The sequence below is a fragment of the Stylophora pistillata genome, chromosome 7, assembly GCF_964205215.1.
Source record: "Stylophora pistillata chromosome 7, jaStyPist1.2, whole genome shotgun sequence".
NCBI lineage: Eukaryota > Metazoa > Cnidaria > Anthozoa > Scleractinia > Pocilloporidae > Stylophora > Stylophora pistillata.
In genome coordinates, this window is record NC_142525.1 from 15991646 (window position 1) to 16007315 (window position 15670).

Genomic DNA, 15670 nt, shown 5'->3' on the forward strand with positions numbered 1-15670 from the left:
CAGTACAGAGCATTACCAGCTGAGCCAACAAACCCATCCAAGGGATATAAATTAATGAATTTTTGAATATATGAAAATCATGTGTGTACTGCGGTTTCATGAAATGTGTGAAAGCGTTCCTCGCAGTAATAAACCCACTTATCTAGTAGGTAGAAAATAAGGCCTGCGACTCTTATGTTTTTGGTTCTACGATGGCCCCTAAGCCTCATACCCATGCTGCGGTATGAGTCATAATATTTCCATTTTGCATATATCTCAGTATCTGAACGCCATTGTTTTTAAAATCGCACAATAGGAATGCTCTCTCAGTACAAAAGGAAATAGCTTTACCACGCATTTCTACAGAAACTTCAGTGAGACAAAAAAATTAAGAAATAAGCTTACACTAGATTGATGTCTTTAAAGTGAAAAATGTCTTGAACTTCTGTTTAGCGTCATCATGCAGACAGGGTCATCTCCCAAATTTCAAACTTTTTTATTATAAAAACATTTTAAAACTACCAAATTAGCATCGTGTCCTAGAAAAAAAAGGCTTAAACTCGTATCTAGGACCAGAAGATAAGTAGTATCTGGTATGCTAAAACTACCGGGCTTTTTGGCCAAATAACATACTATCGTGCAGAAGTAACGTGCCAAAGATAGTTTTAAAAAGAATTCTGCTTATTTTACTAATACTTCTAATAATTTCAGTGTAAAAGTATTTCGAGTGGGTATCACAAACAAATATAGGCTTAGAAAGCAATAATATGCGCACGACAGCTTTCCTCCAAACAGGTGGGTGTCGCGGAAAAACAGTTTCTCAAACTAAAAAATTTACACAATTAAGGCCTTCCGAGCGAGATCAATCTGGTAAATGCGATTCTTTCTGGGAAGGTACGGTTACAGTACAAAGATATCAAAACGCTTCATTTGATGTCAGAACGCTTTCCTGCCTTTCGGAATTTAGCTTGAAATAAACCGATCACAAACGCTTAATTAAATCAACCATACGTGTAAGTGCTTAACAAGATAACGAGAAATACGAAAGTATACCTCATCGGTAAAGCGACTGAAAAAATATCATAGCGGCTCACCGTTTAAGAATATAAAAAGAACAACGTTATCGTTCAATGCAAAGATGATTAGTCCCTGAAACTTGTTGCGGCAAGGTGTTCAAATCGTTATCGATCTTACACCGTGGACGTGCATCAAACTACACTGTTAAATCCTCGACGTTTACATACAATTGCTTGTCGTACATACTCATGTTGATTAGCCTCTGCAGAGAAAAAAAAAATTAATAATCAGTGTCAAATAAAGACGGGGTTCATCATTTATTTTAAATAGTTATCCTCGCGAGCGTTAAGCTTTCAAAAAAATTCAAGAAGAATGGTGTAATACAGCCAGAAGAATAACTGGTAGAAAGACGCAAGGTACACCTGTTAGCTCGGTGATTTCCCCTGACGTCATCAACACATACTTCCAAACCATCTACAGTGATGACGCATATGAGTCTCCTACGCGTCTGCAACTACCAGAAGGAACGCATCTCCCAACTGTGAATAAATGTGATGTAGGGAACTTACTGAGACATGAGAAACGAACCGCTTTGGGGCCTGGTGAGTTTCCTTACTGGCCTTGGCGCAATTACTCTCCCCATCTGCACCAGTGATCACCAAAATGTTCAATTGCTCACTCAAGCATCAAAATTTTCCATTCTTGTTGAAACAAGCAAATGTCTCGCCCATCCCCAAGGAATCTCTGACTGAATGCGATCAACTTAGACCTATCTCATTAACCAACATTACAGTGAGAATCTATGAACGTCTTGTCTGCAAACAAGAACTATCTCCTATCCTTAAGTCAGCGATTGGACCGGACCAATTCGCTAATAAAAAGGGACACAACACAACTATAGCCATCATTTTTGGCTTAAGCTACTTGACACGGGTGCGGATTTTGTTACAGCCTTTTCATTTGATTTTAGGAAGGCTTTTGACTCAGTCTCCCATCGCGCTCTGTGCAAACAAGATGATGTCGTATGACATTAAAAACTGGATAATTAGCTTCCTGTGTGATCGCTGACAGAGCGTCAGGGGTTGATGGAGTGGTTACCAGTTCCCTCAAGAACAATAGAGGGGTTCCCCAAGAGACTGTGCTTGGACCCTTATTGTTGTCTTTCATGGTTAAATGACATCAAACCTATAATCCCCCAAACCCTACTGATCAAATATGATATCACAATTGGCCTCAATCGCACTGATTCATCACATCAGGAAGTAGCAACATCAAAGTTTGGACTGATGATAATCAGATGAAGCCGAACATGAAAAAGACCTTTGAGATGGTTGTTAGAGGCAAAACCAGGATGCCCCTCCCAAAGTCCATGGATGGAATAGCTAGGAGTTAACTAAAGCTGTTTGGAGTTACAGTAAGTGGAGATCCATGTAATTGGGACACTCAATTCGAAAATATGCTTAGCAAAGCGAGTTCTAGATTGTACATCCTTAGAGTTTGTAAATACTATGGCTACTCACTAAAAGAGCCTACACTGCAATTTGACAGCCTTAGAATGCCACTTTTCACCTTTGCGATTGAGGTGTGGGCTTGTGCCCACTATAGTAAATATCTCTTCCAAATTGATAGGTTTTGTAAGCGGGCTCCACCTTATGGATATACCAGCAAATATACACTCATAACCGATTTAATTAGAATAAAAGGTAGGCTAGTATGGGAGAAGATAACTACTGATAGTATTCATCCCCTTCATACACTGCTTCCACCCCGAAGAACAAGGAGCCGTAGGAAAAGGTGACACCGTATATCCTGCCACGTGTCAGAACTGAACATCATAAACGCTGTTTTGTGAACAGATACCTTTTCAATTTTATCTAATTGTTATTGTTATTGTAAATAGTTTGTAATTAGGTTTTTTTTTAATTGTAAGTCCAGACGTATGACTCTGGGCATGTTTCTTTTGGTATTTATAATTATAACTATTCATGAATAAACAATTTCACTACTTTATGCCGTCGTCGTTTGTTACTCTTTGTTGCGTCTTAATGCGGTTTTGCAATCATGTTATGATCTATTAATTTCAATATATGAAAATCACATGTGTATTGCGGTTTAATAAATGTTTGAAAACGATCCTCGAACTGATAAACACTACTTATGTAGTAGTACCAACTGAGCTAACAAGCCAGCTGGGAGCTTCACGGGTTTAATACGAACCAACTTTATGACCAGCTTCTAGTTGGCTTGTTAGCTCAGTTGGTACCACTACATAAGTAGTGTTTATTACTGCGAGGATGGTTTTCATACATTTAAAACCGCAGCATCGCATGGTTTCAAATCCCGTTCGGACTTGATACTTTTTTATTTCAGGTCTTATTTTCACAATACATAAGTAGTGTTCATCAAGCAAGGATCGCTTTCATGCATATCTTATGACCTTTGAAACAATAACCATAAAGCATCGTTTGTAACTGGAACATTTTTGTTTGCTCCTTCGCTTTTTTTTTTTTTTTCGCGGAACGCTAACTTCGGTGACATAAAAAAAAAGATGGAATCGAAACTTGTAAAAATTAAAGACATGAGAATATATTACTAAGCTATCCAGGTAAATGGTGTTAAGGTTAAAAACCGTAACTAACTGGGCCTAAGCCAATCACTCGTATAAAAAAGAACCGCTTTTGTTGATCACAATTCTCACCTTATGTCGGGTTTCCATGTCCTTAAGCTGATTTTTTAATTCAGTGAATGTTGGTCTTGCATCCGGGTCATTTTTCCAGCATTTTATCATGATCTGATACCTGGTATATTTCAAATGATCTGTTAAAGACTTAAAGAACTTTTTCTTGTCCGATGAGAAAGAATGAGTTGAAAAAGAAAACTTACAATTTTTCATCGACGTGTTGTGGTCTAGGCATCCTGTATCCCTCCTGATGTAAGTTTGCAATTTTTCTTTCATCCATTCTTGTGTAAGGTGAACCGCCTGGAAGAACCACATAACCATCGAATAATGGTTGTACCGCTGTAACACTACCCTGTGTCACAAAGGTTGCATAGGGAAGCTCATTGCGCTTGTCCCACTGAACAGACAGCATTGTTTAATGAAATATATTAAAGAGCAAAAAACATTTGTTAATTAAATATAGTAATGAGCAAATACATCTACAGTCTCATAAACTTCCATTCGATAATACCTATGGTGAAAATCTCGTAAAGCACAACTCGATAACTCCATCTGCGGAAAGACAAATCAAACGAATATGAATTAAGTGAATGAAGACATTGACGGTATATACGACAACGAAGATATATTCTTTCACAAAGCATAAGCATGCTGGGTAATTATCACTTATACTTACACATCACTTTTGGTGGTATACTTTCCGTACAACAAGGCCTCATAAGCAGTCCACTTCACGGGAAGACGGCCCTAAATATTTCAAATATCACTTTGTGAAAAGCTCAAAAAGTAAAGGAAGCAACTAGCCAAAGACAGTTTTATTTCAAGTTATACTTGTATAAGTTTCGTTAGGGTCCCATCCAAGGACCTCGTGATCGAAACCTGGAATATATCAGCTATACCACAACAATGATTATGAAGGATAATAAGATGGAACGATATGTAAATGAGTAGCGCCGCCCCCATCTCCTCTCCTTCTTGATTACCTTAGTCTTTCGTTTATAAATATTTTCCTCCTGCACATCTCTGGCCATTCCAAAGTCTGTTACTTTGCACGTTTCCTTTTGTCCAACCAACACATTATGCGCTGCGAGGTCTCGATGGATGATCTAAGAAAGAATTGATGCCTCAGCAAAAATTTGTGAATGCAGAAGAAAAGAACTGCACTGAATCGGCTCAGATAGGAAAAGAAGGAATTTCTAGCAAATACAATATGGTGTACGTATTTCATAGAATGCTCATATTAAGATTTTAATGCAAATAGAATTCTGTAATATGGCAGTTTTTGAGACCAACAAGAGATTTTGAAAATGTCAAGTCTTGATTTCTTTTATTCCTTGACACTTAAATGGCTATTTGTTGTGCTTTCATTTTAGGCTAAATATCTTAAAAGATCTTTTCCATTCCCGTCTCCACCTTTGCCTACACAAAAGAAACCCACATATTTCCATTTGATGGGGTGTTCTGGGAACGATGCAAAAAAATCGCCATTTACACATTGGAATAAAACTAAGATTATAGCATTAAAATTGGGAGGGTCCCCTTAAAGAAAATTAAAGCTTTTACTAAACGGTCAGAATAAGTTTGCCTTATCCGGCCTTGATTTCGTAGAGACATGATATTAGGGAGCTTTAGCAACGACGACGGCGACGGCAACGAGAACGGCAGAAAACAATAGGCTTAAGGAGCAAAAACAATCGCCCTGCACGTGCGTTTAACATTTTGGTACATTTCTTTGCCGTCCTCGGCAAAACAACAACGTGAAATAACCAAACTTTAGGTTTTCTCGAGAACGTGAGCGCATGACGGTTAATTTTTCTTTCTTTCTCTTTACTTTAACGCCGTTCGTAGTGATATAGTCCCTGAATAGTTCGCCAGCATTTTCCAAGTGAAACACATCGGAATAACCTCGAAAGAGTTACAAAAACGAAAATTTAGATTCCGACACGACGTTTTCGTTGCCATCGCCGCCGCCGTTGCTAAAGTTCCCTATTCTATGAAGGACAGAGCTTAACTTCGCGATACACCTAACAAACAACGATCCCGAATTAAGATTTTTTCCTTTGTGTTTTTTAATAACATACAGATTTTGAGGACAAATAACTCATTCCATCTGCTATTTGCCAGGCAAACTTCATTAGCTGCTGTGACGTCAGATTTTTTTGTAGTTTGATATTTGGGTCTTTGTAGTATGTGTCCTTTAATCCACGGCTCTTTCTCAGGTAACCCAGCAGATCCCCAAAAGGCGCATATTCAATCAAAAGCAGCATAGGCTCTGAAGAGATTTAACAAACAATACGATAAACTCCTCTCTAAAAAAAAATAAAAAACAAAAGAACTTGAGAAATTAATAATCCAGTCATTGCCAGTACTTATGAACTAATCTTAAAAAAACAAGATGTAGTTTTAAAAAGAAAATCCGGAAGACCAAATATTTCCCTATAAAACACGTTTTTGCCTATACAGCAAAATGGTCGGGTCGGTAGCAAATATTCGGTCTTAGACAATCATTATGTCCAGGAGCGTCTATATTGACTTAAAAAGAAAAAAAAAATAACCAGACACTGTTGTAAAGTAAATCAACAGGAAATTGTGTACAGAAAAATTAGACCCGCATAACCAAAGCATACCAGACTCCGTAACACAACCCAGAAGTTTAATGGCGTAAGGATGTGGTTTCAGATGCTTCATTGTTTGAAGTTCTTTCATCAAATCTCTCTTTTCTGATTCAGCAACGTTAGCTGGAGGGTTAAAAACAAGGAAAGAATTTGGTCAATGGGAATAATATGCGAAAAATCGAAATGACAACATAAGTTATGAAATGGCAAATAGCTAAAAAATTTCGGTAACACGGCAACATTTCCTGAATGACTGTATGCCAAGACGCTCATTCAATTTACAATACAAGAGCTCACATTTAAGCATCTTAATAGCCACTGTGGTCGTTTCAGGCCTCCCACGAAGTCCTACTGCTGTTCCCTTGGCAACCTGACCAAAAGCACCATTACCAATGATTTTTTCTAAGGTCACGTTATGTCTTGGAACTTCCCAAGAGCTTGTTAATGGATGAAGAGGTGCGTAATCAGCTCTTGGAGCGGCACTTTGTGCCTTTCTTTTATCTCTGCTGACTTCTTTTAGATCCATATATTTTGCAGGAGGCTGTGCGAGTTTTCCTGAATCGAGCTGACTTGGTATGCTATCTTCTAATCCTATTTCATTCTATTAAACCAACATACCCGTTAACGTAATCACAGATAAATCTGTGATCAATCTCAGTAAAAAGTCATACCTGGCTACAAAATAAAACAATTTACCCATTTCCATCATTTAGATAAACAGTTTATATCCTCTTGTCTTTTATTATTGCAAAAAGAATACTTAGGGCCTGTTTAGATGGAGGTGGGAAAACCAGGTTGTTGACGTAACTCTCCTGTCCATACAATCTCTTAAGTTATCTTCATCGCGTCTACACAATAGGTGGGGTGACCCACCTAGGCGGGTTTCCCGGTCTTCTTAGCACGAAAACCTCGACAGCATTTAAGTCACGCTTTTACTTTGAACTCAACACTACATTTACCTGTAGTGTTGAAGTGAAGACATTGTACAGTTAGAAACAGTTGACGCATCGAGCTACTAGCAAAAATCTTAGAGGGGGAAAAAAAGCTCCGTTTTTTTCGGCAATGTGTTACCACACGTCGCCGTAGTGAAATCTTAAACTCCCTAACTACAGTCGCTACAACAGCCTCGAGAAACCTCACCCGGAATGCCGACGGCACTGTAAGGTTGTATGCAAACGCGTGCTATTTTTCGATTACGGCTTGGCAGGTTACCTCACCTAGCTGGGGTACTTCACCTCCCTAAAATCAAGCCCTAATAACTTGTTCTCTGCCATCCAAATAACTTTCGTGTCCACTGGAGTGGCATATTCGCCGAAGCTACTAATTGCATCGAGGGATCGTCTATCTGTATTGCAGTTCTTTGAATAATACACAGGAGGAAAAATACTTGACGCACTCAGCTCCCTTCCCACATCAGAAAATAAGGCTTTGAGAAAATAAGACGACAAAATGAGCGCGAAGATAATTATTTAGAAAGCAAATATTTACAGAGCTGTCAGCCATCTATGAAATGAACCAGGGAAAATCGATCACAGACTCATGGAGTGGCTTGGTAAAGGACCTGATCCCAGACCAAAGACTCTATCGAGTCCAGCTTCTTCCCCTATTTCATTGTATCTGCCACCAATGCAAAATGCGTTTTTAAGCATTTTTAAGTTCCTCCTCTTTTTCTATTTATTGCTAACCGCCTCACGGTTAGCTCAATGGGTAGAGCGCTGGACTGTTGTGCGGGAGGTCGAGGGTTCAAGCCTCAGCCGGACCAACACTCAAGGTCTTAAAATAATTGAGAAGAATATGCTACCTACCTATAACATCAAGAAATGGTTAGATATTCTAGTCTTCTCGGATAGAGACGCATAAATGGAGGTCCCGTCTTCTACAGGGTTAGGGGTAGGAGACATTAATTTCCCATGCAAGAGATTACTGTGTGATGGATGTCCTCCTTTGGGGTGGGATGGGTGGGATTGGTGGGATTTAACGGGTGGACTACTCGCATGGATCGTATATGTTCCGTTCTAGTCCTACCCTACTACGGTAATGCAGTGAAAATGGATTAGATTAGATTAGAAGTGTTTATTTTCCTACAAAGAAGAAGTAAAATGAAAAAAACAATTTCCGGCAACACAGGACCTCAATTTCTTTGATGTAACTTACGTCGTAAACAACCCTTTCATCTTCATTCTTCCTACAATCGATAAAAGATTCAAATATTTATAAACAGAATGAAGTGATATTTTTTTTTAAGCCTAATGCCATGCCTGGTGCTTTACATCGACACAATCTAAGCAAATACTTACCTCTGTTTCCTTGCAGCGCCTGAAAAAAAAAGAATAGAGTAAAACACAAATGATGTTGATGTGGGTCAAAAAATCTTTTTTTTTTTAATTAATGAAACTTGCAACCAAGCCGCCTAATTTTTACATACCTTTCCTGTGTAACCAGATTATGTAAATCATTAGAAGAAGGATATTATGAAGGCAAGAACCCCAATTACGGCTAGTAAGACGTTGTTAGATGGGCACTTACATTCCTCAGGACCTGTAATGATTGGTTTTATAAAGCTTAATGAAGTAATCGATTCATACAACATTTTTATTGAACGTGGTCGATATACTGCTCTTATTACATGGCTTCAGCTTGTGACCGTAAAAACGTTAACTCTGATTGGCTAGGTACTAGGGAAAAGTAAGGCGTTACACTAACCATAAAATGTTTAAAACAAGATTTTGTTTAATTGAACCCAAACAGAAACATCGTCAACAACAACAACTTACTACTGAGATATTCATTTCTCACAGAAATGAGTAGATTAACAAAATAGATGTAGAATAAAATAAGAAAAGTCCATTTTTGGAAGAATACTTGTAAACCTCTCACTCAATAAATTAAAATATTTACTTTTTGTTGTGCTTTCCGAGCCTTCTGAGGGTATTAGAACTTGTTTAATTGAGTCTGGATCGACTTTAAAAACTCCAAATTGGTCTTGCCTTACAGCATCCGACAGAAGAGTCAAAACGTTTCTTACGACAACAGTTTGATTGAACCTCATCATGATGCTAAGAACAACACTGCCACACCTACATAAAGGGGGAGGGGAAAGAGTGCTACTACACTTTTAACATACTTGTACTTTGATGACTTTTAAGAGTTAAGATACATTAAGATTTAAACTAAGAAGTCAACTTGATGTATTCAACCAAGCTAGATAAAATTAATTTGATGTCATTCTTTGTCTATTTATTGCTATTTATATACAAAATTTTCGTGGAATGTCGATTGTTTTGCATTAACTAAGACGTGTTAGAGCATGAAAACCAGTTTAAGTATTGTAATATGTCAATTTAGGCTCAAGTTCCCCCCAGAACACAAAATGTTCGTAAGCTTTTGTTGGTTCAATTTAAGCGTCTCCTTGAAGCACTTGGCTATGGAATGCCAGTTTGGAAAAGCTGTGACAACCGAGCTACTTCGTGACAGATTAGTTTCTGGCATTCAACTCAACGTTTATTGTAATCAGACATGACATGACACTTAACATAATGACGCACTACCCACAAATAGCAGAGCTAGTCTCGGCGGGCAGTGTGTGGACGCTGAGACATCTTAGATAAATTTTGGCTCAACGATGATTACTGAGTTATTGGAAGTGTTTGTCAATAGAACAAGCTAGTATTGATGTTCAAGAGCTCTAAGGAGAACAATAGCCAGACACATCAGTAAATAGACTCGACTCTGTCAAGGTTTTGAAGGACCAAGCTCCACCCAAGTCGTCAAAACAGGCTTAAGGTTCCCGAGGTAAGGACACAAGACAGCCAAGCCTTGTTAAGAACTGAGGTACAGGATAACGTAACTCTTAAAATGCCCGTTTATCAAAGAGCGCCATCACCACTGTGACATTATTGGACACACACAGCAGTTACGTACGAAGGAGTGACTGACGCAAGGGTTTAAGTCATGGAGGGCGGTGACTCCGAAGAAAGTTATGGAGAAATCGGGGACCTTAACAATATCTATGATGTGAAGGTATAGTCTGATCGTCCGGGTGAGTGTAGTCCTGAGAAGGACTGTTGTCGGTGGCAGTGACTGACGTTTCGACAACCTGTGCGGAAGTCATCATCAGAGTCAAGTAAGAAAATAAGAAACCCATTACTCTGCTGTGTCAGTTATACGTGAAGGAGTGTATCAAAATAACCTGCGTCATGTTACCTTGAAGGACACACCCTTGAATCTGTGTACCTGGACAGGCGAGTATGTAAAACCTATTGGGTTTTGCAATGTAACTGTTTTTTTATGAGATGATGGGGCCCACCCTCTTTGGCCGAGAATAGTTAGAGTCTATTCAGGCGGATAGGCCCTGATTTCAGTGTTACTGATTGTAACTGGTTTCTGGCAGTTACGAAGAAATGTTTTGGTATAGCCATTTTCCTTTAAGACATCGAATACATATTTCTCTCCTCAACCTTAGAATCAAGTGAAGACGAACATGCTATTGTTTTCTCTGAAGATTTTGCAAGATGCAGAATATTCGAGCACATATTCAGCTAAAACAAGTAGCTCGGCTTCGATTGTAGAGAGCCCCCCTCCCCTTCCCCCTCCCCCCGTCCTGTTTGAGCGCATGGGACTTCATGATCAGACTGCACCCGACAATGGAACTCAGTTCACATCGGAAACTTTTAGGAAGTTTTCAACTGCTAATGGTATTAAGCATGTCACCGGCTCGCCCCATCACCCCTTAACAAATGGTCAGGCGGAGAGAATAGTACAGAGTTTCAAGAAACGAATAGAGGCTGACAAGTCTGGGAGCCTCTCCGACACAAACTTGATAGGTTCCTGCTAGCATCTCGATCAGCTACACAAGCAACAACTGATCTCAGTCCTGCGCTCCTATTCCCAGGACGAAATGTCAAGGCCGTTTCCACTCGGTTTGTGAGAAAAAGTATTGAGTTCCCGGATGATAACAACGGCGTGCAAAACACACTGGATGAGCCTGGCTCTTTAACGTTTTTTATCCAATTAATATCAGATAGAGAAATTTCAATTGAGTGTCGAAAAACCGAAACCAAAATAATCCCAACTTCCAATAAAACAAAACTTAATATCGTCATTAACCATTGAGGACTCCAAGTAAAATCAGGCAACCTACCTGAGGCGCGGGAAATCGCCAATAATCAATTGGACTTAGTTCTATTTTTGCATTTGATTGGTTTAGATGAAGTCACAAGTTTTCGGAACCAATCACAGAGCGCAGAAAAGCAAACTCGGAGCAACCCAGGGTCACTTTCGATGCTCAATTGAAAACTGCTCTAAATGCAAATTATATTGAAACCTCAAACTAATTTTCAAATACTTTATGGTGACGCTGTTATCAAGTAAAGTTGACGGTGGTGGTTTCAACAATCAAACTTTTAAAAGGAAAGTAGAAACAGAGAGTCTCTTTGTAAACTCTTAAATTCTACCTTATGCTGGTTTTCCATTTCTTTAAGTTCGTTTCTTAAATTCTCGAAAGATGGTCTCAAGTTAGGGTCGTCTTTCCAGCAGTTTGTCATTATGTCATACCTAAAAACCAGACACGTCATGATTATCTAAATATGTCATTGCTCACTTCCCACCTTCGTGGATGTCGGCTCCGAAATATAAATTCGTTTGTGCGCTAGTTTCACCACAATCCTAGTAAATTATGCAATCAGACGAAAGCCTAATAAATACAGTTTAGGGAAAAAATATCATTTAGGCGAGTTTTCCTTTAAAGAAGCGTCAGAATCCGATAAGGCGTAAAACGACTGAAGATTCTTCTAATTAATTTATTTGGTATCCAATGTCGCAGCACAAGCAAAATGACGGCATAGTCTCATTTACAAGGCGTCAACCAACAAAAGAAAAAGTAACGCATCGCAGACACGTTTTTTTATCCCGATCGCTTAGTGGAGTGTCGAGGAGGACGAGTGGACGACACAATAATGGGCAAAGTTGCCAAAGGCAAAGGAAAATCCCACCGACAGCTAAAATGAAAAACTGGAAAATCTACTGAGAAGCAAGACAACGAATCGACAGACAGCTTTCAAAATTACAATACGAGGCGATTGTACATGTTTTTGTATCGAGGCTGGTACTTGGATAAACAAAAGCAAACCTCGTGTTAAACTTTATGCATGCCAAATTTTGGTATGAAGGCGACTTCTTTGTTCGAAACTGGAAGCCAGCATGGAGTGGAGTACCAGTGGCTTTCACCAAGGATTTTTTCTTTTCTTGACAGAACGGTACGTACCCTTCTTTTCTTCTTTGGGTCTGTTTTTTTTTTTTTACCTAAGGACTTTTTATTTTTCCATGAGCAAAGATTTTTTCCAACAGCAAAGGGCGTCCACGTGTGAATTTTGTTTAGTGCGTGATATGAATAAAATATGCAAAGAACATGGAAATGAGCGGTTGCCGCGAAAGTTCTCCCACTGTATTCGCTCAGGTACGAGATTATGGCACCTTCCTGATTTATTAACTTTATTTGAAAATCATTTTTTCTAAATGAGTAGAAGCTTTTGCAGATTTTAATTTTTTTGTTCGGAAACGTTACGTAAAATGTTTGACTTCAATTCAGTCAAATAAAAGGAAAAACGACTTTAACACGTCATACGTGGCTTACGTTAGAGAGTCACTGTCGCAGAAATTGTTTGCTGTTTGTTTCTTTATGCAAAGAAAATTAAAGGAAAATGTAGATGATGATAAAAAAAATTTTTCAGCTATAAAATTTCATCGTTTTGAAATAAAAGGTAAAAGATAAAAGATATCGAACCACAGAGATCATTAAACTCGAGATAAAGTACTCTTTCTTTCGTTTTCATTGAGTGGGCTGGTTCAACAAGTAAAAATGGTGTAATCTTAAGGCTTCCATGCAACTCGAGCAAAATCTATCAAAAGCAGGAGAAATATTACTGTGCGAGAAAATGAATCATGCAGAGATAAAAAACAAAGACAATTATGATAACAACACGATATTATCGTATAACTTATCATTCACATGTTGTGGTTTAGGCATTCTGCATCCCTCTTGAAGTAGGTTTGCAATTTTTCTTGTACCTATCCGTGGATACGGTGAACCACCTAAAAGAGAGTATCTAAGCTGACATAAATAATAAATAAATATAAATAATAAAATTGTGAATTTATAGTGCGCAGTTTCCATGACGGGATGATCAACATACTCTAAAACTAAAGGCTCCACATAGGTAAAAATATTTTCACACAACACTATCATTTTTGTATCATCGTTATTTTTTTTTCTGGCCAAGTCCAGCGACTGTGGCAATCTGAAGAACCTTGGCAATTCTGAAACAAGTGACCAAAACCAAACTACCCAGAAAGGGGTGACTTACCAATCGTGAAAATCTCATAGAGGAAAACTCCGTAGCTCTATCTGTAGAACGAAAGAGATGATTTTAAAAGAAGTGAGCTTCTTGCTTGCTAAAAAAAAAGGAATTTGAACATCTTCGAGAGAGGGAGGGGTGTGTTGATGTTGGGAAGGGCTACAGGAAACAGACCATAGGAGTTAATCCTTGGTCAGTACCCATAATAAAATGCAAAAATGACTCCAGACATTCCTTACGGTATTGAATTTACCTTATATGGACAAAATAAAAACGACAATTAAACAGAACTAATCTGGTAACCTTTCCCAGACAAGAAAACATTTTGAACAAAACCCATCTAATTAAGGGCTTAGATTAGTGTTCATGTTATCCTTGTACTCACACATCACTCTTTGTACAATATTTTCCGTAGAGCAACGCCTCAATCGCAGTCCATTTGACAGGAAGGCGTCCTTAAATAGGAGGAAAAAAGTCAAGTTGACGAAGTCCTTTGAAAGCACAAATGCTTCTAATTACGAGAACAAAGTAACGAGAAGTTCTGAAATGGATTCATTGAGCCTGTTTACTCAAATTGACGCGAGATACGAGATACGAGAAAGAATGTTCTACGGGAACCTGTACAGTAGAGTGATGACGTCTGCCGCGGGCTCTCGTCCGGGATCTCGATAAGCACATTTTGTTTACATCGCATCTTGCACTGCACATCCAATGGGAATTTCTGCACTGCACAATAAAAAGGAATTTCGACCACATTTTGCAAAACTTTGAGAAATAGGAGTCTTCATTAAACGGCCGAAAAGAGAATAGCCAAAAATACATCGAAGTTAAGTTTTTCTTTTTCGCTTGCTTGCTTTGCCCACTTTTCCGTTTGCTTTTTCCGACGAGTTTTGGATTTCGTTTAATTCGCGTTCTCCGTTTCGCGAAATGACCTTTCCCGCAAATTTTGAAGGAGTTCTTTGTCACGAGACTTGGCAGGGGCGTCGATGTTGCATTTCATTGGTCGGTGGCATGACCGCGTTGACACGCGGATAAATGAGGTGCGAGAACTGTGAATTTCTTACAAGACTGAAAAATCCAAGTTTGTCTTTTTGCGAGTTACTTCAACTTTATTTATTTATTTATTTATAACAACTTTATTGTAATAATCAATACAAAAGGCTGCCATCAGAGAGGACCTGAATCCTCATGTAAGATGACCCCCAAAAATATCTACAAAGCTATGAAGGAAATACAAATCGGATAAAAAGTATTTGTAAGGAAAAATGTAAAAAATATCACTAAAATGTATCTATCACAATGGAGTTATTAAAATCATCTAGTCATCTAATTAAATATGCAATCGCAACAATTTTATATTCATCACACACTAGTTAAAAAGTATTCCCTTAGGCCCTTTTAAATTTTGACAATGAATCGGCACATATAAGAGCATCTGGTAACGAGTTTCATTTATCTATATATCTATGCCAGAAAGAGAATTTTAAGATATTAGTTCTTGAAAAAGGTTTCCAAAGCTTCCTACTATTTCTTGATATAGTGCTAGCACGAGAGAACGATAAATGATTGTCAAGCTTAACTCTCGAGAAACCATTAATAAACTTAAATAGTTGAAACATCGATAGATATTCTCTATGGGACTTAAGTTCCATCCAGCCAAGGTATTACAGACGTTCGGTATAATCAATAGGTCCAGCAAGGATCCAGCGTGAGACATTTCTTTGGATTCTTTCAAGTTTGTCTGACAGGTAGGCTTGTTGTGCATTCCAAACGGGACATGCGTATTCGATGATAGGACGAACCATTGTTTTGTATCCAGTTATCATTGCTTCAGAGCACCTGCCAAATGTGCGTTTTAATAGACCCTAGATCCTGTTAGCTTTAGCAGCTACTGTAAGGACATGATGTTTCCAAGATAGATCAGATGAGATTGTTACACCAAGATGTTTGTGGGTGACTACTTGTTCCAAGGGTAAAGAGTTAATGGAATACGAACACTGTCGATTAACCTTAGATCTTGTTATTCT

The 15670-nt window shown here is 38.5% G+C and overlaps 2 protein-coding genes and 1 pseudogene across 2 annotated transcripts in view; all 3 read right to left on the bottom strand.

Annotated features, from left to right (window-relative positions):
- Positions 1 to 459: 459 nt before the first annotated feature.
- LOC111340178 (proto-oncogene tyrosine-protein kinase receptor Ret) lies at positions 460 to 9343 on the bottom strand. The gene is made up of 12 exons (XM_088726382.1): positions 9190 to 9343; positions 8589 to 8607; positions 8446 to 8476; positions 6589 to 6892; positions 6304 to 6414; positions 5758 to 5948; positions 4660 to 4782; positions 4353 to 4423; positions 4188 to 4228; positions 3880 to 3976; positions 3695 to 3794; positions 460 to 1258 (listed from the first exon to the last, which is right to left on the bottom strand). The coding sequence occupies exons 1-12, from the start codon at positions 9341 to 9343 to the stop codon at positions 1193 to 1195; spliced, it is 1308 nt and encodes a 435-aa protein (XP_088582508.1). The 3' UTR covers positions 460 to 1192.
- A 1562-nt stretch (positions 9344 to 10905) lies between these two features.
- Positions 10906 to 15448, bottom strand: LOC148726838 (tyrosine-protein kinase receptor Tie-1-like; annotated as a pseudogene).
- The window catches only part of LOC148726839 (uncharacterized), a 4112-nt gene continuing 3199 nt past the window's right edge, over positions 14758 to 15670 (bottom strand). Inside the window, exon 4 of the mRNA XM_088728006.1 lies at positions 14758 to 15670. This exon is cut by the window's right edge and continues 145 nt beyond it. The gene's annotated coding sequence lies outside the window, so the exon portion shown is untranslated.